This window comes from Anabrus simplex, chromosome 2 (assembly GCF_040414725.1).
Source record: "Anabrus simplex isolate iqAnaSimp1 chromosome 2, ASM4041472v1, whole genome shotgun sequence".
In the NCBI taxonomy this organism is placed as follows: Eukaryota; Metazoa; Arthropoda; class Insecta; order Orthoptera; family Tettigoniidae; genus Anabrus; species Anabrus simplex.
Window position 1 is genome coordinate 555,027,581 of NC_090266.1, and position 25,091 is coordinate 555,052,671.

General features: G+C 40.8%; 1 protein-coding gene across 2 annotated transcripts in view; it reads left to right on the forward strand.

Annotated features, from left to right (window-relative positions):
* Positions 1-25,091, forward strand: part of LOC136863599 (vitellogenin) — a 419,790-nt gene that overhangs the window by 173,725 nt on the left and 220,974 nt on the right. For both annotated transcript variants that reach the window (XM_068226214.1, XM_068226215.1), the window contains exon 7: positions 1,494-1,739. In XM_068226214.1, the coding sequence (XP_068082315.1) occupies positions 1,494-1,739 (246 nt within the window). The remainder of the gene's footprint in view (positions 1-1,493; positions 1,740-25,091) is intronic.

Consider the following 25,091-nt stretch of genomic DNA (forward strand, 5'->3'; position numbering starts at 1 on the left):
GGAAAGTTGCGGTTTTATTCCCTACAGAGCCCATTTCAGGCGATTTTGCCGCTCTATTTTGCACTGCAGGCTTTGCTGGAGGTTTTGCTAAAAACACACCCAGACTTAAACACTTGTACAAACAGTTCCACTGTCGGCAGCACTGAAGATCGTTCTCCGTGGTTTCCCATTTTCACAACAGGCAAATGCTTGGGCTGTACCTTAAGATTCTTAAGGAAGCCTTAGAGTACAATAAGATGGGGCTGTACCTTAATTAAGACCACGCCCGCTTCCTTCCCATTCCTAGGCCTTTCATATCCCATCGTCGCCATAAGACCTATCTGTGTCTGTGCGACGTAAAGCAACATAGCAAAAAAATGAGGGATTCCGTCGCTCTCGCGACGCTGCTGTAAGGTACATTGCATGAAATACTGGAACACACCTTTTACATCCCTTTCGTTTATTGTACTCTCCCTCTCTCTTTTTTTCTACAAGTTGCTTTACGTCGCAATACCGACAGATAGGTCTTATGGCGACGATGAGACGGGAAAGAGCTAGGAGTGGATAGGAAGCGGTCGTGGTCTTAATTAAGGTACAGCCCCATCTTATTGTACTCTAAAGCTTCCTTAAGAATCTCCGTCAGAGCTACAGAAGCCCGAGAACACGCTGAAGAAAACAGTCTCAGAACTGCTGTTATTGCTTCATGTTAGGGCTTGGGACACATTGCTCATCGCTCCCATGTACTTACTGGGTGCGTGAAGTTCTGTAACGATGTATATTTGAGCAGAATTGCGTCTGGCGTCTTGGTTCAGTGGTCAGTGTACTGGTTTACAGTTCAGAGGGCTCGGGGTTACATTCTCGTCTGGGCTGAAGATTTTAACTGCGTATGGTTAATTCTTCTGGCTCAGGGACGAGGTGTTAGTGATTGTTTTAATACACTTCTTCTTAATTACATACAACACGCCACACCACACCCACAACCACCACAAATACACGCAATAGTGAATACATCCCTCTGCGTAGGAAGGGCACCCGGACGTAAAACTGGGCCAAATCTACATCAAGTGATGACTCCAGTAAATTGAAAAAAGCCAGGAATGAGAAGATTTGAGCAGCATTGGAAACAAAGTGGTCTTATCCTGCATGCTACGACCCATCTACACATTCAGGTGATGTGGGAAACCACAAAGAACCATCCGATCTACTCGATTATGTTACGTGAAACTAAGTGCATCTCTTACAGCCCGTCAAACCAGTCTTGAATTCGAACCCAGACTACCGGTGTATTTTTGAGAGGAAAATCAACATGAATATGACGTACAAAAAAGCCAGTTAGTACATAAAACCCATTTCCTAACGATGAAAGCTTTGAGGGACCAAGACTTGAAGTTATCAGCTTCATAGTGTGAGGAATCTATAATCCACCTTATGGATTGTGTTTCTTACATTTATGGTAGTCTGAATTGGGGTTCACTGCTGAAGTCTAAAATTAAATTCCTGTGTATTGTTTTCAGCGAGCTTCCTTTTCCCGACTGATTGGCTGTGGCAGCCGCCAGGACTTCATGCTACTAGCTTCTGTGAGCACTAATCGCATGGTTGCTAATCTTCATCTTCATAATGGAACCGAAGCTGCTGTCAATTCCTATGTCAACCTGACGCTCGTGTCCGCCAAGCCGCAGACACACAGACTTGGGTTGCCGACCTCACCCACCAGAAGACTGCAGAGCCTCACCTACCGCTACAGCGTGCCCTACTCTCAGGTACTTCTTCAATTACCTATTTGGCATACAACTGAAATGTCACAAATAAAAGTTATTTATTCTTAGCTGATATTATATTCACGACATATTTTTAAAGCTCTAGTTCTTGAATAAGTATCGCTTTTAATATATCCATATTTAGGTTAATGTGTCATATCGTAATAATAAAAATAATAGCAATATTAATAATCGATAAAGAACATGTCATAAGTCGAGATATTAATGTACATATAAAATATGTGATGACATGGAACAAGTCTATTAATTCATTTACTTAGGATGTACACTGCCTGACAAAAAAAAATTGAAGCACCCAGAAGGGGATGAGGAAAGGACATGAAAATTCACGTGGTGAGAGGGTATGCGATGTTATTTTAGTGATTACAAAATAGAGTCAAATTAAAATTTACAAAGAACTTGACAGTACGATCCCGCTTATCAGTATGGCGTTGCACACCCTCTGGCCTGCATGTATGCATTGATGCGGTTGGGAAGTGTGTCATAAAGTTGTTGTAACCTCTCCTGAGGCAAGCTGGCCCACAACTGTTGTAACTGGTCCTTGATATCCTGGATACTGGCACTAGGACGTAGTTAACGTCCGAGCTGGTCCCACACATTTTCTATCGGTGTCAGATATGGGGATCATGCTGGCCACGAGAGTACCTCGACTTCACGTAGGCAGTTCATAGAGACACGTGCCGTGTGTGGACGAGCATTGTCCTGTTGAAAAATGGCATCAAGATTCTGTCGCATGAGAGGTAACACATGAAGACGTTGTGCCGTCAGAGTTCCCTCAATCACTACCAGCAGTGACCTGAAGTCTTACCCGATGACTCCCCACACAATGACACCAGGAGTAACACCGCTGTGTCTCTCCAAAACATTGGAAGAATTGGACCTGTCCCCAGGTCGCCGCCATACTCGCAGACGATGGTCATCTCGGGGGTAGTGAAGAACTGCGATTAATCGCTGAACACATTGCGACGCCATTCATCAGCAATCCATTCTTCCCAGTCACGGCACCACTCTAAACGCAGCTGTTTGGGTTATGGTGTTAACGGCTGCCCACGCATGGGACGGTAATTTCCTAGTACGGCTGCTACTGGTCTCCGACCAATGGTGCTGGGTGACACAGAATATTGCAGGGTGTCCATTCCGTGTTCTCGGATGGCATCGCAGATGTGAAGGGGTTACGATGTGCTTAGAGCAAAATACGGCGATGCTTCCTTATGATGGTCAGACGTGGACGACCGGAACTCTGACGACGAGTATGCCTGCCCTCACTTTCCTATGCAGTCCACCATCGGGCCACTGTCACATCCGCATGCCCCACAAATCTGGATATTGCACGACATGAAAATTACTGTATTACAGCGCGTTTTCTAAACTTTTGTATTACCTAATGGAAGGTCTAAGTACCTTGTGACTTGTATCGTGTGGCCAATTTTCTCGTCTTTATTCGTGACGAAGTTATGGCTCTAGTTCCTCTCTTACATTTGAGCACAGTGATCCTGGCTCACTCCGGTGGTATTTGAAGGTGCTCAAATACTTGAGCCTCGTGTTGGTAGGTTTACTGTCACGTCAAAGAACTCCTGATGGACTAAATTCCGTCACCTCGGCGTCTCCGAAAACCGTAAAAGTAGTTAGTGGGACGTAAAACCATTATTATTATTATTATTATTATTATTATTATTATTATTATTATTATTATTATTATTATTATTATTATTATTATTATTATTATTATTATTATATTACATTTGACCACTGCATTTATAATATAGGCTACGTCATAACACCATTGTATAATAGTAATAATTAAAATAACAACAAACCATGAGAAAGGTAAATAATATTGTACTACTAATAGCAAAAATTAGAGCTGGTAATAGTAGATATGATGATAAGCCACTACGTATACAATACACAGCATGCCAGTATAGATGAAAATACCAAGGATAAAGATAACTATGGTAATAAAAAAACCAAGGAATTATAGTGCAAACTAAGACTAAGTAGCAAATACATTTATAACTTTTAAGAAATATGCTCATGCACTCATTCATTCATATTTCACTCATCATACAATTGAGCGCAATGCACTCAGCAAGAGATTTCGGCAATCACTCTTAAATTTCCTAGGAGAACGCAATTCTCTAATGTTAGAAGGAAGGGTACTCAGTGGTTACTACGAAGGAGCAGTGGAGTGACTTAAATACATAGTTAAAGAGGAGCCAGATTGCATATTGTGGTTATGAAGAGAGGTGAGCTAATTCATGTTTGAAGAAAGGTACATAATTCGGTATACCTGAATTTCGAACTCTATGGAGAACATTTCAACGCACATGCGCACGAAGCCATGACAGCTCCCAGTAATATGGTGAGAAGTGAGAATCGTAGCGAGGCTGAGAGGGGATATGGGCAGTAATCCCGTGCGGTGTTAAGAGGTTTGTGGAGTAAGAGAAAGCTCAGCCACGCAGTAAATTTAGGGGAGGGGGCATTCGGAATTACGACAGAGGATGAAATGGGAGCAGAATGATATAACAAATTATGGATGACTGAATGGACGGAGCTTTCAGCAAATCTAGCAAAGAAAAAGGTGAAAAATATAGAATGGAATTTGTAAACGAGATGTTAATACAGAAAAAGATTAATAGACGAGCATAACAGCTTAGGCTTTCACCAAGCCCGGAAACATTCTTCTCTAAGAATAACTAATTTTTATCACGGGTAATAATGGTAAATAGACTAAATGAGTAAATAAGTAATAATAAAATAAACAGTATCACTCAACGGAAGCCTCCGTGGCTCAGGCGGCAGTGTGCCGGCCTCTCACCGCGGGATACCGTGGTTCAAATCTCGGTCACTCCATGTGAGATTTGTGTTGGACAAAGCGGAGGCGGGACAGATTTTTCTCCGGGTACTCCGGTTTTTCCTGTCATTTTTTCATTCCAGCAACACTCTCCATTAACATTTCATCTATCAGTCATTTATCATTGCCCCAGAGGAGTGCGACATGCTTCGGCAGCCGGCACATTTCCTATCCTCGCCACAGATGGGGGCTTCATTCATTCCATTCCTGACCCGGTCGAATGACTGGAAAGAGGCTGTGGACTTTCAGTATGACTCAACGAGGTATTAGCAAATTAATTACCAAAATAATAATTAGCAGAAACTGAGAAGGGTATGTTTAATGCTGTAGTGTAAGTTGAATTTGATTGGGAAGAAGACGTAAGTTACTTTCCAGTATTGACTGTTAAACAGTGAGAAGAATGAAAAATGTTCCAGTTATTCGAATTAATTATTTATATCTTCATTATAGACTGTTATACCTTTCAGCATTCAGTCCCCAAGCCACTGCTAATTTACAAAACGCCTCCATAATCTTCTAGCAGTAACTAACTCTGTGACCTCGCTTACTTCCAAACATATTATCTTTAAATCATTAGAAACTGAGTCTAACCATCGTCGTCTTGGTCTCCCTCTACTTCTCTTATCTTCCATGACCGAGTCCATCATTCTCCTAGGTAACCTATCCTCACAAGAACCCACTATAGGAGCCGGTTTATGCTTACAGATTCATTTATTGAGTTCATTCTTAACTTTATCTCCACTATTCTGTGTACCCCCTGACATTGTTTCCATCAGTAAAAGCGATCATTCTCGCTACTTTCATGCCTGTTACTTGTAACTTATGAATAAGGTATTCTGACTCCACCCAGATCTCACTCCCGTACAAGAAAGCTGAACTGAAATCAGACCGGAGTAAAGATAGTTTCGTCCGGGATCTGACCTCTTTCTTACAGTACTGTTGATCGCAACTGCAAGCTCACTGCACCTTGATTCAATCTCACTATACGACCATCCTGGGAGAATACACATAATAAAGACTTGAAATGGTCTAGCTGTTCCAGTTCTGTATTCCCAAACTGGCATTCAGTTAATTCTCTTAGGTTTCTTCCCTATTAATATAATTTTACATCAGAATGCTAAGTTTCATATCACATTCACTGCACTTATTTTGAAGTTCCAAGATATTGGACTGCAGGCTTTTAGCACAGTCTGCCATTAGAACCAAGTCGTTGGCATATGTCAAACTTCTTACTATATTTCCACCTAACCGAATCCCTCCCTGTTACTTCATAATTTTCAGTAGATGATCCATGATAACTATGAGACTATGAGCAACAAAGATGAATGTTTACAATCTTATCCTACTCTTGCAAGTGCCTTGAACCAAAATCTCATTGTACCATCAATTTTCACTTCAGCCACGTTTCAGCTTAAATGCCTTTGATTCCTTGTAACAATGCACATTTAAATACATAATCCCTCGGTACTCCATCACATGCCTTCTGTAGATCTACGAAACTTCTATAAATCACTGCTGATCTGCATTTAGGGCAATCGCCCAGGTGGCGCATTCTCTATCTGTTGTTTTCCTAGCCTTTCCTTGAATGATCGCAAAGAAATTGGAAAATTATTGAACATTTCCCTTGGTAAGTTATTCCAATCCCTAACTCCCCTTCCTATAAACGAATATTTGTCCCAATTTGTTCTCTTGAATTCCAACTTTATCTTCATATTGCGATCTTTCCTACTTTAAAAGACACCACTCAAACTTATTCGTCTACTGAAAAAATGAAATGGAGTATGGCTTTTAGTGCCGAGAGTGTCTGAGGACAAGTTCGGCTCGCCAGTTGCAGGTCTTTCGATTTGATACCCGTAGGCGAACTGCGCGCCGTGATGAAGATGAAATGATGATGAAAACGACACATACACCCAGCCCTCGTACCAGCGAAATTAACCAATGATGGTTAAAATTCCCAACCCTTCCGGGAATCGAACCCGGTACCCCTGTGACCAAAGGCCAGCACGCTAACCATTTAGACTGATGTCCTCCCACGCCATCTCTCCACTGACAGCTCGGAACATACCACTTAAACGAGCAGCTCGTCCCCTTTCTCCCAAGTCTTCCCAGCCCAAACTTTGCAACATTTTTGTAACGCTACTCTTTGTCGGAAATCACCCAGAACAAATCGAGCTGCTTTTCTTTGGATTTTTCCCAGTTCTTGAATCAAGTAATCCTGGTGAGGGTCCCATACATTGGAACCATACTCTAGTTGGGGTATTACCAGAGACTTATATGCCCTCTCCTTTACATCCTTACTACAAACCCCTAAATAACCTCATAATCATTTGCAGAGATCTGTACCCTTTATTAGCAATCATATTTATGTGATTACCCCAATGAAGGTCTTTTCTTATATTAACACCTCGGTACTTACAATGATCCCCAAAAGGAACTTTCACCCCATCAACGCAGTAACAAAACCCGAGAGGAGGTTTCCTATTTGTGAAACTCACAACCTGACTTTTAACCCCGTTTATCATTATACCATTGCCCACCGTCCATCTCACAACACTATCGAGGTCACCCTGCAGCCGCTCACAACCTTGTAACTTATTTATTACTTTGTACAGAATAACATTAATCTGCAAACAGCCTTATCTCTGATTCCGCTTCTTTACACATATCATTGATATATATAAGAAAACATAAAGGTCCAATAATACTGCCTTGAGGAATTCCCCTCTTAATTATTACAGGGTCAGATAAAGCTTCGCCTACTCTAATTCTCTGAGTTCTATTTTCTAGAAATATAGCCACCCATTCAGTCACTCTTTTTTTCTAGGTCAATAGCGTTCATTTTTGCCAGCAGTCTTCCATTATATACCCTATCAAATGCCTTAGATAGGTCAATCGCAATACAGTCCATTTGGCCTCCTGAACCCAGGATATCTGCTATATCTTGCTGAAATCCTACAAGCTGAGCTTCCGTGGAATAACCTTCCCTAAAACCAAACTGCCTTCTGGCAAACCAGTTACTAATTTCGCAAACATGTCTAATATAATCATAAAGAATGCTTTCCCAAAACTTACATGCAATGTATGTCAAACTGACTGGCCTGTAATTTTCAGCTTTATGTCTATCACCCTTTCCTTTATACACAGGGGCTACTATAGCAACTCTCCATTCATCTGGTATAGCTCCTTCATGCAAAAAATAATCAAATAAGTATTTCAGATATGGTACTATATCCCGACCCATTGCCTTTAGTATATTCCCAGAAATCTTATCAATTCCTGCCGCTTTTCTAGTTTTCAAATTTTGTATCTTACTGTAAATGTCATTGTTATCATAGGTAAATTTTAATACTCCTTTAGTATTACTCACCTCCCCTGTCTGGACATTATCCTTGTAACCAACAATCTTTACACACTGATGACTGAATACTTCTGCCTTTTGAAGATCCTCGCATAAGTACTCCCCTTGTTCATTAATTATTCCTGGAATGTCCTTCTTTGAACCTGTTTCTACCTTAAAGTACCTATACATACCCTTCCATTTTTCACTAAAATTTGTATGACCACCAATTATGCTTGCCATCATATTATCCTTAGCTGACTTCTTTTCTAGATTCAATTTCCTAGTAAGTTCCTTCAATTTGTCCTTACTTCCATAACCATTTCTAACTCTATTTCGTTCCAACCTGCACCTCCTTCTTAGTCTCTTTACTTCTCTGTTATAATATAGTGGATCCTTAGCATTCCTTACCACCCTTAAAGGTACAAACCCATTTTCACATTCCTCAACAATTGCTTTAAACCCATCCCAGAGCCTGTTTACATTTTTATTTACCATTTCCAGCGATCAGAGTTACTTTTTAAAAACTCCCTCATGCCTGTTTTATCAGCCATATGGTACTGCCTAATAGTCCTAATTTTAATACCTTCCTTTCTTTCATATTTACTTTTAACTACGACAAAAACAGCTTCGTGTTCACTAATACCATCTATTACTTCAGTTTCTCTATACAGCTCATCTGGTTTTATCAGCACCACATCCAGGATATTTTTCCCTCTGGTTGGTTCCATCACTTTCTGAAACAGGTGCCTTTCCCATATAAACTTATTTACCATTTGTTGGTCATGCTTCCTGTCGTTCGCATTTCCTTCCCAATTGACATCTGGTAAATTGAGATCACCTGCTACTATCACATTCCTTTCCATATTATTTGCAACATAGCTGATTATGTTATCAAATAATTCTGAATCAGCTTCAGCGCTACCCTTTCCCGGTATGTACACTCCAAAGACATCAAGTTGCCTATTATCTTTAGAGATGAGCCTTACACCCAGAATTTCATGTTCTTCATCCTTTTCGTAGGTTACAAATTCTTCTTTCACCAGAATGAACACTCTTCCTCCTACCATTCCTATCCTATCTCTACGATACACACTCCAGTTCCGTGAGAATATTTCTTCATCCATTATATCATTTCTCAGCCATGATTCAACTCATATTACAATATCTGGCAAGTATATATCTATTAAATTACTGCCATCCCTACTTGATTTCCAGTTCCCTGTTCGCTTAACACCGCTCCCTAGGCCATCCCGTTTCCCTGAATGTACCTGACTATAACCCTTCTAGACAAGTTTCCTAGCTTATATGTACCACTGCGGTTTAAGTGAAGGCCATCTGAGCGCAGATCCCTGTCTCGTACCCACCCATTAGGATCTAGAAATCTCACTCCCAGTTTCCCACATACCCACTCCATAGTCTCATTTAAATCCCCAATCACCTTCCAGTCAGTATCCCTCCTACACAGTACTCCATTGATAACAACATTCGCTTCCTTAAACTACATCCGTGCTGCATTTACCAGATCCCACACATCCCCAACTATGTTGGTACCTATACCTGCTTGCCTTACGTTGTTAGTACCAACGTGAAACACTACCACCTTCTCCTTTTCCTCTTCCTTCTCTTCTACTTTCCTCAACATCTGCCTCAACCTAATTCCTGGATGACACTCTACCCTGGTTCCCTTTCTTCAGCACACTTTCCCCACATGTCTAACGATGGAATCCCCCATGAACAAGCCTCAACCCTACCCACCTAATTTGATACCCTCCCCTCCTGGTCAGCCCTATCTTCTCTCACTGCTGCAGAAGTTACTTCCTCCCCCTTTTCTCCCTCCCATGACCCTGTTCCGCCTGTCTTTTCCTTTGCACTACACTACATTTCCCTTTCCTACCTTTTCCCTTCCTCCTACTTCCACACATCTCAGCAACAGTTCCCTGATCTTCACCTTCCCTCGGTTGATCGACCTGCAGTGACTCGTACCGATTTCTCACAGACACCTGTCCTGAATTCTGATCCTGAACAGAGCCCTTAGCCTGCAATCTCTTTCCCCTTAAAACATTAGACCACCTGTCTTCTACAATTCTCCCATTTCCTTCCCATCCCTCCTTTTCACCTACTGTATCCTGTACATTATTTGAGGGAGGCCTACTATCCTTCCTGTCCTCTGAGAGAATCCTAATTATCTCCCTCAAGCTCTCCAACTCTTCCCTCATACTCCTTATTGCCTGGCCACACCCACAGTCCCTACACTTCAATCAATCAATCAATCAATCAATCAATCAATCAATCAATCAATCAATCAATCAATCAATCAATCAATCAATCAATCAATCAATCAATCAATCAATCAATCAATCAATCAATCAATCAATCAATCAATCAATCAATCAATCAATCAATCAATCAATCAATCAATCAATCAATCAATCAATCGATCAATCAATCAATCAATCAATCAATCAATCAATCAATCAATCAATCAATCAATCAATCAATCAATCAATCAATCAATCAATCAATCAATCAATCAATCAATCAATCAATCAATCATTTAGCCATTATTTACAAAATAATGGGAATAAAAATAAAATAACTTATTCTGTGCAAATAAAAATGAAAGAAAGAAATATTGCCTACAAAAATGAAAGGAAAAAAATATTGTCTAGGATAGTTCACAAAGATCACACAACAAGGTAATTAATATAAGCTACTAAGCACTCTAATTTCTAATAAGTCACTACAATACACTACAACAGTTTTTAAACTACGTTCAGACGTATCCTAATTACAATACGTTATTATTAAGCACAAATAGAAATGAAAATTGCAATTAGGCCTAAAGTTTGAAATTCGCAAGAACTACCGTACTCAAGGATTACCAACAAAGTCAAACGCGTAGACAGAAGATTATTTCTTTAGTATTACTTTATCCTACTATTCTCTAATAGAAATGGAACCTTGCGTTCGATTAAATGCTTACGTATCGAAAGGATTGCCGTACACAAAGAAAAACTCGAATATAACAGGCAAGATACTATCTAATATACCTTATCTTCACTACAATTCGGACTTGAATTGCAATTACTGGGATATATGAACTTTATTATTATTAGCTAACCGCTCATAAATGCTGAAAGATCGAGGGAGCGAAATATAAATTACGGATACTTTAACTACCTACTCAGAACTACAAATGATTGGAATACAAGATCAGCTGATTTTTTGGCCACACTACACCCTTTGTTTACGACTGTAGCCGACAATGCAATATTTGAATATGAAGAGCGACAATAATCAATAACAATACGACTGTTAACTACACCGTGTAATCTCTTTAACTTCTTTTTAAATGGAAGTTTACAGGCGTATCGTGTTTTTTAATGTAGTAAATTATTACCTTCGCAATAGTTTGAACGGATATCTATAGGAAATACCGGAGAAGTTGCGGCGGAAGTTACGGTACTATTCCTTATGATAATCTGCCTTTGTAAGTATTATACCAATGAACCTACAGATATTTACAAATATTTTTAAAGTTAATATTATTACCTAAAGTATTTCCTAAACCTAAATTCGAAACAAGGTACATCTAGCTAGCCTACTTAACCTAGAAAACGTAATTTACTGAAGACCAACTGAATTACTTGTTATAAAATTTAAATAAATATCACTACTCCCAATTTCTACCAACAAGCACTAAACACCACTATATAAATAGCACTAAATGAATCATAAATACACAAAATTAAGCTATTTCAATACGTTTTAACTACTTTATCACTACAATAATGCAAGAGCTCTCTCAACAGCCAACCGTTCTCAAGCGCATCCAACAATAAATGGTCAAGCATAACTGTCTATTCCTTTCGTAGCCTTTTTCAATTACCTGGAACATACTGAAAATCTGATCCTGACAGCCCCTCTATAGTCTGAAACCACACTGGTTTTCATCAGATTTACTCTCAACCATTGATCGCACCCTCCCTTCCAACATGCCAGTGGACACCTTGCCTGATATACTGATTAATGAAGTATTTCGATAATTGTTGCAATCTTTCCTGTTCCCTTGGTTACAGAGGGGTGCAATTACTGATTTCGTCCAATCAGAAGGTACCTTGATAATACTCCATGCTACTCTTATTACTCTTTGAAAACTTTTTATCCCTGCCTTTCCACAATATTTCACCATTTCAGGTCTAATTTCATCTAATCCTGCTGCTTTATGACAACGGAAAGTTTAAATCTTAAGATAATCAGAAATATAATGAACATGAAATTAATAAAATTATTAACTGAAATGTCCGTAATTTGGGCGCCCGAGTAAACCAAAATGGATCCATCGAATTCTGAAAGATCATGATCATGTTCTCTCCTAGGGCGTGTACATAAGCTGCATATTGGTACATCTGCTACGGGCCTTGCTTAACTTTCTGAAAACGATTAACAGATAGGAACTGCACCTAGGTTCTGTAATAACTTCTTTAATGATTCTAAAATAACTCACTATATTCTGACTCGTATCCCTTCATGAGCACTTTATCAATACACTAAAATATACAATGCACACGCAAAACATTAACAACTGTTGGAGGACTCCCTATTAAATTAAATCATCCTAGAATAAACGCAGTGGGAAACGGCAGCGAGGACTGCACCACCATTTGAAGTGAGCCCGATGAAAATATTTACAATGCGTATTTGTTTTTGTTTTTGTGTATCGGCACAAACTGCCGTCTCTCACCATCGACACATAGTATAACACTTTGATACTGTACCTCTTTATGCACAGACTCTAGAAGTTGGTTTAGATATACTTTCGCTTGTACGAACACACGCTGTTGGCGTATGCCTTGAAACCCAACCTTAAAAAATGGAAAGTTGCCACGAGACGTAGCAGACCAAGTAAATGTGCTAGATCAGTATACGAACACAAGAGTTGTATAAGTATCATCAAGTACAATGTAACACTTTTCAGTTCGTAGCATAGCAAATTAGTCAAAAAGTTCAATAGCTAATAGTTAGCTGAGCCGCGTCCTTCACACGCATATATAGTCTTCCTCATACCCGCTCCGTCTTGTTTGGGCGTGCCTGTCCAACAATGAGTGAGGGATTTCCCGCGCTAAGGTACCAACATGGCCAACCCACAACCGCACCCGAAACTACCAGTTTTGGGTCCGGGGCTGACATAATTACTTCCAGAATCCGAGACTCGGTTTCTCCTTTTGACTCCCCACAACTTTCCCGGGATATATTTCCAGACCTGGAAACAACTCTGCGTTTCCCAAATTGCTTGTGCAAAATAAACTACTAATATCTAATATGGAGACTTTCCAGCTTCAAATATTACTGTATTAATAAACCAATAATAATAATAATAATAATAATAATAATAATAATAATAATAATAATAATAATAATAATAATAATAATAATAATAATAATAATATCTATGTGTTAGTAAAAAAATCGGATTGTTTCAGACCTGCTTGAAGACAATCCCTTCTTACAACTCAATAAGAATATTAGCTTATAACTGATATTATTTACATCCAAGGTGGTGATCCTGTCTCTTTTATCTGCGAAGACTACAGATATTATAAGTCCCCAGTACCTTGTCATAGGTTAGAAGCCGATACGCACACTTGTGAATTCTACGGTCTACAATATGCGGACCATGATCCAAATGAAAGAATTTATGCATAGATTTCTGATCGGCATTCGACAAATGCAGCACTCTGAGAAGAACCTCGTAACCCATCTCAAAATCGACATGTACTTTCCCCTTTTGCTGGCGAATTCTCCTGTCACCTGCCGTAATTAAATTGTCTCTAACCAGCTGGAAGCAGATATCCCTTGGAACCGCTTCTTGTGGAGCTAAACCTAGTTTTCTAGTGTGTTCATTGGTGGGCTTTCTACCTATTCAGAGAATATTCAGTACTGTCGTGTTTAGTAACGTTAAACCACAGTTCAATATCATCCAGGCGATTAAACTATGAACTGTGTTTATCGCTCACATACGACCTCAATCAATCAATCAATCAATACTGATCTGCATTTAGGGCAGTCGCCCAGGTGGCAGATTCCCTATCTGTTGCTTTCCTAGCCTTTTCCGAAATGATTTCAAAGAAATTGGAAATTTATTGAACATCTCCCTTGGTAAGTTATTCCAATCCCTAACTCCCCTTCCTATAAATGAATATTTGCCCCAGTTTGTCCTCTTGAATTCCAACTTTATCTTCATATTGTGATCTTTCCTACTTTTATAGACGCCATTCAAACCTATTCGTCTACTAATGTCATTCCACGCCATCTCTCCGCTGACAGCTCGGAACATACCACTTAGTCGAGCAGCTCTTCTTCTTTCTCTCAATTCTTCCCAACCCAAACATTGCAACATTTTTGTAACACTACTCTTTTGTCGGAAATCACCCAGAACAAATCGAGCTGCTTTTCTTTGGATTTTTTCCAGTTCTTGAATCAGGTAATCCTGGTGAGGGTCCCATACACTGGAACCATACTCTAGTTGGGGTCTTACCAGAGACTTATATGCACTCTCCTTTACATCCTTACTACAACCCCTAAACACCCTCATAACCATGTGCAGAGATCGGTACCCTTTATTTACAATCCCATTTATGTGATTACCCCAGTGAAGATCTTTCCTTATATTAACACCTAGATACTTACAATGATCCCCAAAAGGAACTTTCACCCCATCAACGCAGTAATTAAAACTGAGAGGACTTTTCCTATTTGTGAAACTCACAACCTGACTTTTAGCCCCGTTTATCAACATACCACTGCCTGCTGTCCATCTCACAATATTTTCGAGGTCACGTTGCAGTTGCTCACAATCTTGTAACTTATTTATCACTCTATAGAGAATAACATCATCCGCAAAAAGCCTTACCTCCGATTCCACTCCTTTACTCATATCATTTATATATATAAGAAAACATAAAGGTCCGATAACACTGACCTGAGGAACTCCCCTCTCAACTATTACAGGGTCAGATAAAGCTTCACCTACTCTAACTCTCTGAGATCTATTTTCTAGAAATATAAAAACCCATTCAGTCACTCTTTTGTCTAGTCCAATTTCACTCATTTTTGCCAGTAGTCTCCCATGATCCACCCTATCAAATGCTTTAGACATGTCAATCGCGATACAGTCCATTTGACCTCCAGAATCCAAGATATCTGCTATATCTTGCTGGAATCCTACAAGTTGAGCTTCAGTGGAATAACCTTTCCTAAAACCGAATTGCCTTCTATCGAACCATTTATTAATTTCACAAACATGTCTAATATAATCAGAAAGAATGCCTTCCCAAAGCTTACATACAATGCATGTCAAACTTACTGGCCTGTAATTTTCAGCTTTATGTCTATCACCCTTTCCTTTATACACAGGGGCTACTATAGCAACTCTCCATTCATCTGGTATAGCTCCTTCGGCCAAACAATAATCAAATAAGTACTTCAGATATGGTACTATATCCCAACCCATTGTCTTTAGTATATCCCCAGAAATCTGATCAATTCCAGCCGCTTTTCTAGTTTTCAACTTTTGTATCTTATTGTAAATGTCATTGTTATCATATGTAAATTTTATTACTTCTTTGGCCTTAGTCTCTTCCTCTATCTCGACATTATCCTTGTAACCAACAATCTTTACATACTGCGGACTGAATACTTCTGCCTTTTGAAGATCCTTACATACACACTCCCCTTGTTCATTAATTATTCCTGGAATGTCCTTCTTGGAACCTGTTTCTGCCTTAAAATACCTATACATACCCTTCCATTTTTCACTAAAATTTGTATGACTGCCAATTATGCTTGCCATCATGTTATCCTTAGCTGCCTTCTTTGCTAGATTCAATTTTCTAGTAAGTTCCTTCAATTTCTCCTTACTTCCACAGCCATTTCTAACTCTATTTCTTTCCAGTCTGCACCTCCTTCTTAGTCTCTTTATTTCTCTATTATAATAAGGTGGGTCTTTACCATTTCTTACCACCCTTAAAGGTACAAACCTGTTTTCGCATTCCTCAACAATTTCTTTAAACCCATCCCAGAGTCTGTTTACATTTTTATTTACCGTTTTCCACCGATCATAGTTACTTTTTAGAAACTGCCTCATACCTGCTTTATCAGCCATATGGTACTGCCTAACAGTCCTACTTTTAAGACCTTCCTTTCTATCACATTTATTTTTAACTACCACAAAAACAGCTTCATGATCACTAATACCATCTATTACTTCAGTTTCCCTATAGAGCTCATCTGGTTTTATCAGCACCACATCCAAAATATTTTTCCCTCTGGTTGGTTTCATCACTTTCTGAATCAGCTGTCCTTCCCATATTAACTTATTTGCCATTTGTTGGTCATGCTTCCTGTCGTTCGAATTTCCTTCCCAATTGACATCTGGCAAATTCAGATCTCCCGCTACAATCACATTTCTTTCCATGTCGTTTCCCACATAGCTGACTATCCTATCAAATAATTCCGAATCCGCATCAGTGCTACCCTTTCCCGATCTGTACACTCCAAATATATCAAGTTGTCTATTATCTTTAGAAATGAGCCTTACACCTAGAATTTCATGTGTCTCATCTTTCACTTTTTCGTTGCTTACAAATTCTTCTTTCACCAGAATGAAAACTCCCCCTCCCACCTTTCCTATCCTATCTCTACGATACACACTCCAGTGCCGTGAGAAAATTTCTGCATCCATTATATCATTTCTCAGCCATGATTCAACTCCTATTACAATATCTGGTAAATATATATCTATTAAATTACTTAATTCTATTCCTTTCTTTACAATACTTCTACAGTTCAACACTAACAATTTTATGTCATCCCTACTTGATTTCCAGTTCCCTGTTCCCTTATCACCGCTCCCTAGGCCATCCCGTTTCCCTGAATGTACCTTCCTGTTACCCTTCCAAACAAATTCCCTAACTTATACGTACCACTGCGGTTTAAATGAAGGCCATCCGAGCGCAGATCCCTATCTCCTACCCACCCTGAGGATACTGCCGAGTTCTCTCATGACTCTCTCAGACATACTTCCTTGTGGATATCGTGTGGATAAATAAATATGTTGGGTTCCAGTTTCCCCCAGGTTAGTTCTACAGATTCTTGGGAAAAATTGTGATAAACTGTGATCCATGGTCTGACAGTATTTTGAGTGGCTTTCCAATCTCAAGAACATACTTGGCAATAATCATATGGACTCACCCTCACCCTGTGGCTTTTCTCAGGGGATCCAACTTCACGTATTTGCTGAAGGCATCCAGTACGGCAAAGACAAACTAGTAGCAATACCTAGAAGACACTAACGGTGCATAAAACTTTACGGGCGCCCGCGTCAGAACTACCTATCTAGGAACTTCTAAATGTCTGTTAGAATGCTTACAGTGCTGAAACAAGTCACAAGTCACTACAATTTTCCTACATCCCTTCCCATACTTTTCTATATAAAGTTGTACTAAAGAACGCATAAAACCTCATGTGGTCCAAAATGTCCAGCAGCTTATAATAAAACCAAACCATGTCTTCTCTCAAAGACCAGGGAACAGTCATACAAAAGACATCGTAATGACACTTTCTTGCAGTAAATCACTCTGTAATCGATACCACGTTATGCCTTTCGTGATCTGATGGTCAGGCTCACTAGCCTTCAAGGCATCAATAATATGAGCTTCCTCTGCTCAACATTAACCTTACGCAATAGTAACTCCTCCTAACAATCGTAAAATGTTGCCGTGCATACCAGAACGTCTCCTGACTGTTCGGCGACAATATCTTCACCAGATACCCGAGGCTTTCTACTCAGGAAAGGTCTATGAGTGGGAAGGAAGCGACCGTGGCCGTAATTAAAGTACGGCCTCATCATTTGCCTGGTGTGAAAATGGGAAAGCACGGAAAACAATCTCGAGGACTGGCGACAGTGGGGTTCAAACCCACTATCACCTGATAGCAAGCTGATAGATACATGGCTCAAGCCTCGCAGCCCCTTGAAAATGAAAACCTACAACCTGTTTTCCAGTCATTGACCGGGTCAGGGATGTAATGAATGAAACATATATAGGCTGTTAGTACGATGGGGTCGCCACTCCCAAAGTGATATATTAATGACTGATAGATGCTATGAAGTGAGAATGGAGAGTGTTGCTGGAATGAAATATGACAGGGAAAACTGGAGTACCCGGAGAAAAACCTGTCCCGCCTCCGCTTTGTCCAGCACAAATCTCACATGGAGTGACCGGGATTTGAAACACGGTATCCAGCGGTGAGAGGCCGACGCGCTACCGTCTGAGCCATGGAGGTTCTTCCGCGAGTGTTACCTAACTATGAACTTCATTCCCAACATTTACATTCACATCAGAAACTTCGCGATCTGACTTCGATGCTTGGGGAATATTTTGTCAAAGGATATTTCACAATATGGGTAGTGATGCTGCCTTTTTATTTTTATTATTTATTTTATTAATAGTCGTCTTTTCGTATGAATCACACAACGTGCAACTATGACCTAATAAAAATTCGTTCTCTGGAAATGAGTAAGTATGTGCACAAATTAAGTCCACAATAACAGACAGTAAAAAAGAAGTACTGCACGGGATTTGAGTCACCCTGTACACGGCCTGGTTTCTTAATCATACATGTACGTTCTTTCTCCGCCTTAGCTAGAGAGAAGTAGGAAGTTCGCAGACTATATGGGCTCTCTTCACAGACTTGATGTACACTTCCTCTCCTAACGTAAGCGTTCGTCGCTGCTATCATCGTCTCATGCGTTCATTACAGTTTCTATCATTTAATTTGCATTGGTGTTAACGATTCCGTCGGTATGGTGAAGCTTAAACCAAAACATATAGTTGTACTTATCCTTTTATAGAACAGGGACCGCTATCTATAGGTTGTCTATAAATTTAAGGGTTAAATGAAACTAAATTTTAATGGGCCATTGGACCATTCTATATATCATTCAACTTACCAAACTTATTAAAATACAAAACGATGCATTAATGAAATAAAATTCCAGTTTCTGAAATTAGCAAGATATCCAGAAGAGCGTTAGTATACGGCACTAATGACATTACCTTTACTACACTCACTAAAATTAAAAAAAAAAACGATATCAGCACATATTAAAATACATTAATTCATAACCGGTCCTGGGAATCTTAGTTCCTTCATAAGTGGAGCATTAAAATTAGAGTATTGAAATTCACATAATTGTGTCGTCTTGATTTCAAATTGCAGAGTACAGTTGTGTTGTAATAAAGATAGATAAACGAATAAGACAAGCTAACGTAACGGAAACATGCCGTCTCAGCTATTACATGAATACTGAGCAATCTTTACGGCGCTTACGAGTGAGTAGCATGTGACGTTGGGACGTGTGAATGTTGTGAACATTGCGTAGTCCGCGGTGGTTTCATTAAAAATGTTAACGGGGTCATTTCTCTGTGATAAGTTTATTTCGAGTTTCTCATAAATGTTTAATTCAACCATGATTACATTTGTAGATTCATTCCATATCTTTTTCCATGCCAAGAAAGTTGTGATTATTGCTATAAATGTGTTCTGCAGGCAGAATATTTGTAATATTTCATTGCTTTAAAGGTTGTTAAGAAAGAAGCCATACCTTCCTGTTAAATGTAACGTAAAGGCTTTTTAGTCTGTCAAACGCACAAGTTGAGTTACAGGGCGCGGCATAAGCAGTGGCGGCTGGTGGTATGTGATGCTGTGTGTTGCACCAATATCTTGAATGTCCTCGGGATGAGGACACATTTTTATATGAAAAGCTTACAGAAATAATAAGAAACTCTATTATCGTAAGTAATGAATTATATTCATGTTAAAACTGAAATACACCCGGCAATTAAAACACAGGAAGTAAGAGGCTAATTATACAGTATAACTACAGATATTCTTACCTCACTTGAATTGGAAATTTGTCCTCCGGGTTTTCGTTGATGCAAAATGTTCATCATAATGTGGGTGGTCCAGGGATGGTCTGGCATGGCGTACCCTAGTGGCGTGGAAAAGAAATTGTCGTTTAGGAAGCAGAGAAAGTAGAAATGAATCATCTCCGCAGAGTGGTGCAATCTAACGGGGACATTTGGAACGGGGCTTGCTGGTCTTGTGCAACCACAGAACATATAGTATACAGAATGTTAGTGGTGTACGTGCAGATATTTTACTAGTCGGTAAAGAAAAATACATCTCAAAATGTATGCTATGTTCTTTTTACCTTGTCCTTTTAGTTTTCCCATAACTGAGCCAAATATTTCAGGACCGAATGTGTTTTGAACGGCCGTAGTAGGATACATCGGTTATGTCATTCTGTCCTCCTGTAGTGGAGGTACAGTAGCGGAGTATAGGGGTTGTTGAACATGCTTATTATCGCTTGGCAAGAAGGGGAGGCTGACTCACGTGCCGGACCACTTACCTTACTTGAAAACCGGTCTAGGGTACTCTGTGTGAAAAGGACACATAATCCTTACCTAAGTATCCACACATATCTTCTCATGTTACCGCCGAGTGTTATTTTGTACTCGTTACGAACAGTATGTAACGTCGAATATCCGTACCAGCACATACATGCGAATCATGTGTTGTACAGTTGCGTGTGATTTGTAAGATGTCAATGACATTACTTAGTGATCCAAGCTGACAAAAAAGAAGGGAAATAGTTAATGAAAAATGAATAGTGGACCGGGTGAGTTGGCCGTGCAGTTAGTGCGCGCATCTGTGAGCTTGCATTCGGGAGGTGGTAGGTTTGAACCCCACTGTCGGCAGCCCTGAAGAGGTTTTCCGTGGTTTCACATTTTCACACGGGGCAAATTCTGGGGCTGTACCCTAATTAAGGCCACGGCCACTTCCTTCCCATTCCTAGGCCTTTATTATCCCATCGTCTCCATAAGGCCAGTCTGTGTCGATGAGACATAAGTCAATTAGTGAAATAGATAAAAAAGAAGAAAACTGGGTGGAACATTTCTGTGCTGTTATTGTGACAATCTACGTTGAATTTCTGACAATAGACAATGCGAATTGTCTATGCTATGTTCATAATATTTTCAGGTCAATAAAAGGAAGGTGGACACTGAACAGAAAATGCTATGTGTATTCAATGAAATTGTTATTAATGAAACATATTTTTTTAAAAGTAGTGCTTCCATGCGTGAACATTGCTCGAAGGATAAAGAGCTACTATGGAAATTCCGGCGGATAATTGAAATAGAAGGTAAAATCACTACTGTAATTGGCCCGTTTAGTTAGAGATTTTCTTCTTCTTCTTCTTCTTCTTTACCTGTTTATCGGTTTTTCCCTCGGACTCAGCGAGGGATCCCACCTCTACCGCCTCAAGGGCAGTGTCCTGGAGCTTCAGTCTCTGGGTCGGCATACAACTTGGGAGGATGACCAGTTCCTTGCCCAGGTGGCCTCACCTGCTATGCTGAACAGGGGCCTTGCAGGGGGATGGAAAGATTGGAAGGGATAGACAAGGAAGAGGGAAGGAAGCGGCCGTGGCCTTAAATTAGGTACCATCCCGGCAATTGCCTGGCGGAGAAGTGGGAAACCACGGAAAAACACCTCCAGGATGGCTGAGGTGGGAATTGAACCCACCTCTACTCAGTTGACCTCCAGAGGCTGAGTGGACCCCGTTCCAGCCCTCGTACCACTTTTCAAACTTCGTGGACGAGCCGGGAATCGAACCCGGGCCTCCGGGGGTGGCAGCTAAGTCACACTAACCACTACACCGCAGAGGCGGACTATTAGAGCTTCCTTAATAATAATATTGCTACTACTAATTCTAATAATAATAATAATAATAATAATAATAGTAATAATAATAATAATAATACATTTTTTATTTTCCACTAACTAACTTTTACTGCTTTCGGAGACGTCGAGGTGCCAGAATTTTTACCGCAGGAGGTTTTTTACATGCAAGTAAATCTGCAGACACGGGACTGACGTATTTGAGCACCTTCAAATACCACGAACTGAACCACCATCGAACCTGCCAAGTTGGGATCAGAAGGCCTGTGCTCTATCGTCCGACTTACTCAGCCCGGCATTAGAGCTTAGAGTAAGTTGGTCGTGCGGTTAGGGGCGCACAGCTATGAGCTTGCATTTGGGAGATAGCGGGTTCGAACTCTACTGTCGGCAGGCTAGAAAATGGTTTTCCTTGGTTTCCGATTTTCACACCAGGAAAATGCTGGGTCTGTACCTTTACTGAGACCGCTTCTTTCCCACTCCTTCCCTTATTTGTCCCATCGCCGCAATTTAAAAATATCATATTTAGGACATTACACAACTGTTGAGATCCATAGTTATAAACGATGAAAAGTGTTTTCTGGTCAGACATTATTGGCGAGTAGTCAATATTAATAATAATAATAATAATAATAATAATAATAATAATAATAATAATAATAATAATAATAATAGAAAGCAAACTCATCTCTGTACAGGCCATGAAGACCCTTGGAGGGGTGGAATCTAAAGGCTTCCACTATCCATAACCTCGGTACTTGATGGGATAGAGAGGTTAGCTCTTCGCACGGCCGCCTTTGCCCCCTGGAATTAACCTGGTACTCATTTTAATGTAGGCTGAGTGAACCTCGGGGCCATGTGCACCTCCGGAAGTGGAAATTTCGTTTCTTAAATTTTCCGACTTCCTGACATGGGTTCGAACCCACGTCCTTCCAGGCGAACCGAGCACGCCTTTACCGCCTCGGCCAGGCGTCCCCTAAGAATAATAATAATAATAATAATAATAATAATAATAATAATAATAATAATAATAATAATATGATCCTCCGTGGCTCAGGCGGCAGCGCGTTGGCCTCTCACCGCTGGTTAACGTCCATGTGAGATTTGTGCTGGACAAAGCGGAGGCGGGACAAATTTTCTCCAGGTGCTCCGGTTTTCTCTGTCATTTTCATTCCTGCCACACTCTCCAATATCATTTCATTTCATCTGTCAGTGATTAATCATCGCCCCAGAAGAGTGGGACAGGCTTCGATAACCCACACAATTCCTATCATCGCTACTAGATGGGGGCTTCAATCATTCCTTTTCTGACCCGGTCGAATGACAGAAAACAGGCTGTGGATTTTCACACATGACTTCACCCCACTGATTATTCCAAAATGTATTCTTGTTGTAAATGCACTCTTTTTAAACCTCCGCCCACTGATAACTCCACGTATACCTAGATGGGAAACGAACTGACGCAGCTGTTGCACCGACAATCCATATGACGTTGCACTCAGCGTGAACAGGTGAATGCGGCGGCGGCACTGGATTTTGGCTGCAATGGCGTTCAGTCGTGTGAGAGTTGTAGAACTAACATCACTGTAGCCAGCTGATAACATATTAGAAACATTTACTTGTGCCGAGTTAGTTGATATTCACCTCGTTTACGGAGCAGCTGGAGAATCTGTACATGCAGTGAGGGATCTGTATAGACCACGATTTCCAAACCGCCGTATTCCTAATAGCTGAACGTTCGTCGCTGTGCAGCAATAGCTCTGGGACACAGGCTCGCTTCCTCCTTGGATTGAGGGTCTTGGACTGCATCGCGATCCCACGGAATTTCGGCGGGAAGAAGAAATTTTACGACCTGTCGAAGAGAGATCAAGGATGTTGGCAAGGCAAGTACTGTAGGTACATCTAACTGTACTGTTCACCGTACAATGCGTGAACAGCTATTGTGCCCATACTTAATGCTACCAGAGAGTTCAACATCTCCAAGAATCTGATTACCGACCAAGAGCTGAATTCTGTAACTGGTTCTTGCAACAATGTGAACGTAATGCAGATTGTCCGCACGACGTGTTGGTTACAGATAAGGCATCCTTTAATGGGAAGGTTTAATTAATTTTCACGATGCCCGCACCTGGACAGCAGAAAACCCTCATGCCATCACGAAGGTCAGCCGGGATTTTGGGAGATCACCTTCTTGGACCATTGGCGCTGCCAGCATGACTAACTGGCTCCAGTTCCCTCCATTTTCAGCAGTCTTCTCTGCCAAAGCTTCTGGACGACGTTCCACTACAGGTACGTCAGCGAATGTAGTTCATGCACGACGGGTCAATTCCTCATGTCAGTATGGACGTTCGTCGATTTCAAGATCACCGTTTCCGGAATTGGTGGGGTGGTCGATTTGGTCCCGTCTGCTGGCCATCGAGGTCCCCCCATTTAAATCCTCTCGACTTTAATTTCTGTGAGCCTTAAAAATTTGGTGTACCAAGTGGAAATTTCCGATGAAGCAACTCTACGACAACGAATCTGGGATGCCGTCGCAACTTTGAGAGCTGACGTGGAGGGGTGGAGGCGAGTGAGAGCTTCGTGGTCACCGCATGGAATCTTGTCGTCGATCTAACAGAAGTCATTTCGAGCATTTCCTATGGAGGAATAGAACACTGACTTCGGACGTTCAAGTACATGTTCGCCCGCCTCTGTAGTGTAGTGGTTAGTGTTATTACCTACCACCCCCGGAAGCCCGGGTTCAATTCCCAGCTCCGCCACGAAATTTGAATAGTGGTACGAGGGTTGGAACAGGGTCCACTCAGCCTCGGGAGGTCAACTGAATAGAGGGGGCTCGATCACTACCTCAATCATGCTCGGAGTGGTTTTCCGTGGTTCCCCACTTTCCTCCGGGCAAATGCTGGGATAGTACCTAACTCAAGGCAACGGCCGCTTCCTTCTCACTCCTAGCACTTTCCTATCCCTTCGTCGCCATTAAACCTATCTGTGTCGGTGTGACGTAAAACAGCGTGTTCACGATACTGGTTGTACACTGACTGACAGACCACATGCAACACCAAGAAGGAGTGGTCAGAACTTTATGCCAATTGCAGGGTAGACTGACGTCACTGAGGTATGCTCATGATGTGAAATGCGCCGCTGTGCTGCGCACGTAACGAACGATAAATGGGACACGGTGTTGGCGAATGGCCCACTTCGTACCGTGATTTCTCAGCCGACAGTCATCGTAGAACGTGTTGTCGTGTGCCATAGGACACGTGTATAGCTAAGAATGCCAGGCCGCCGTCAACGGAGGCATTTCCAGCAGACAGACGACCTTACGAGGGGTATGGTGATCGGG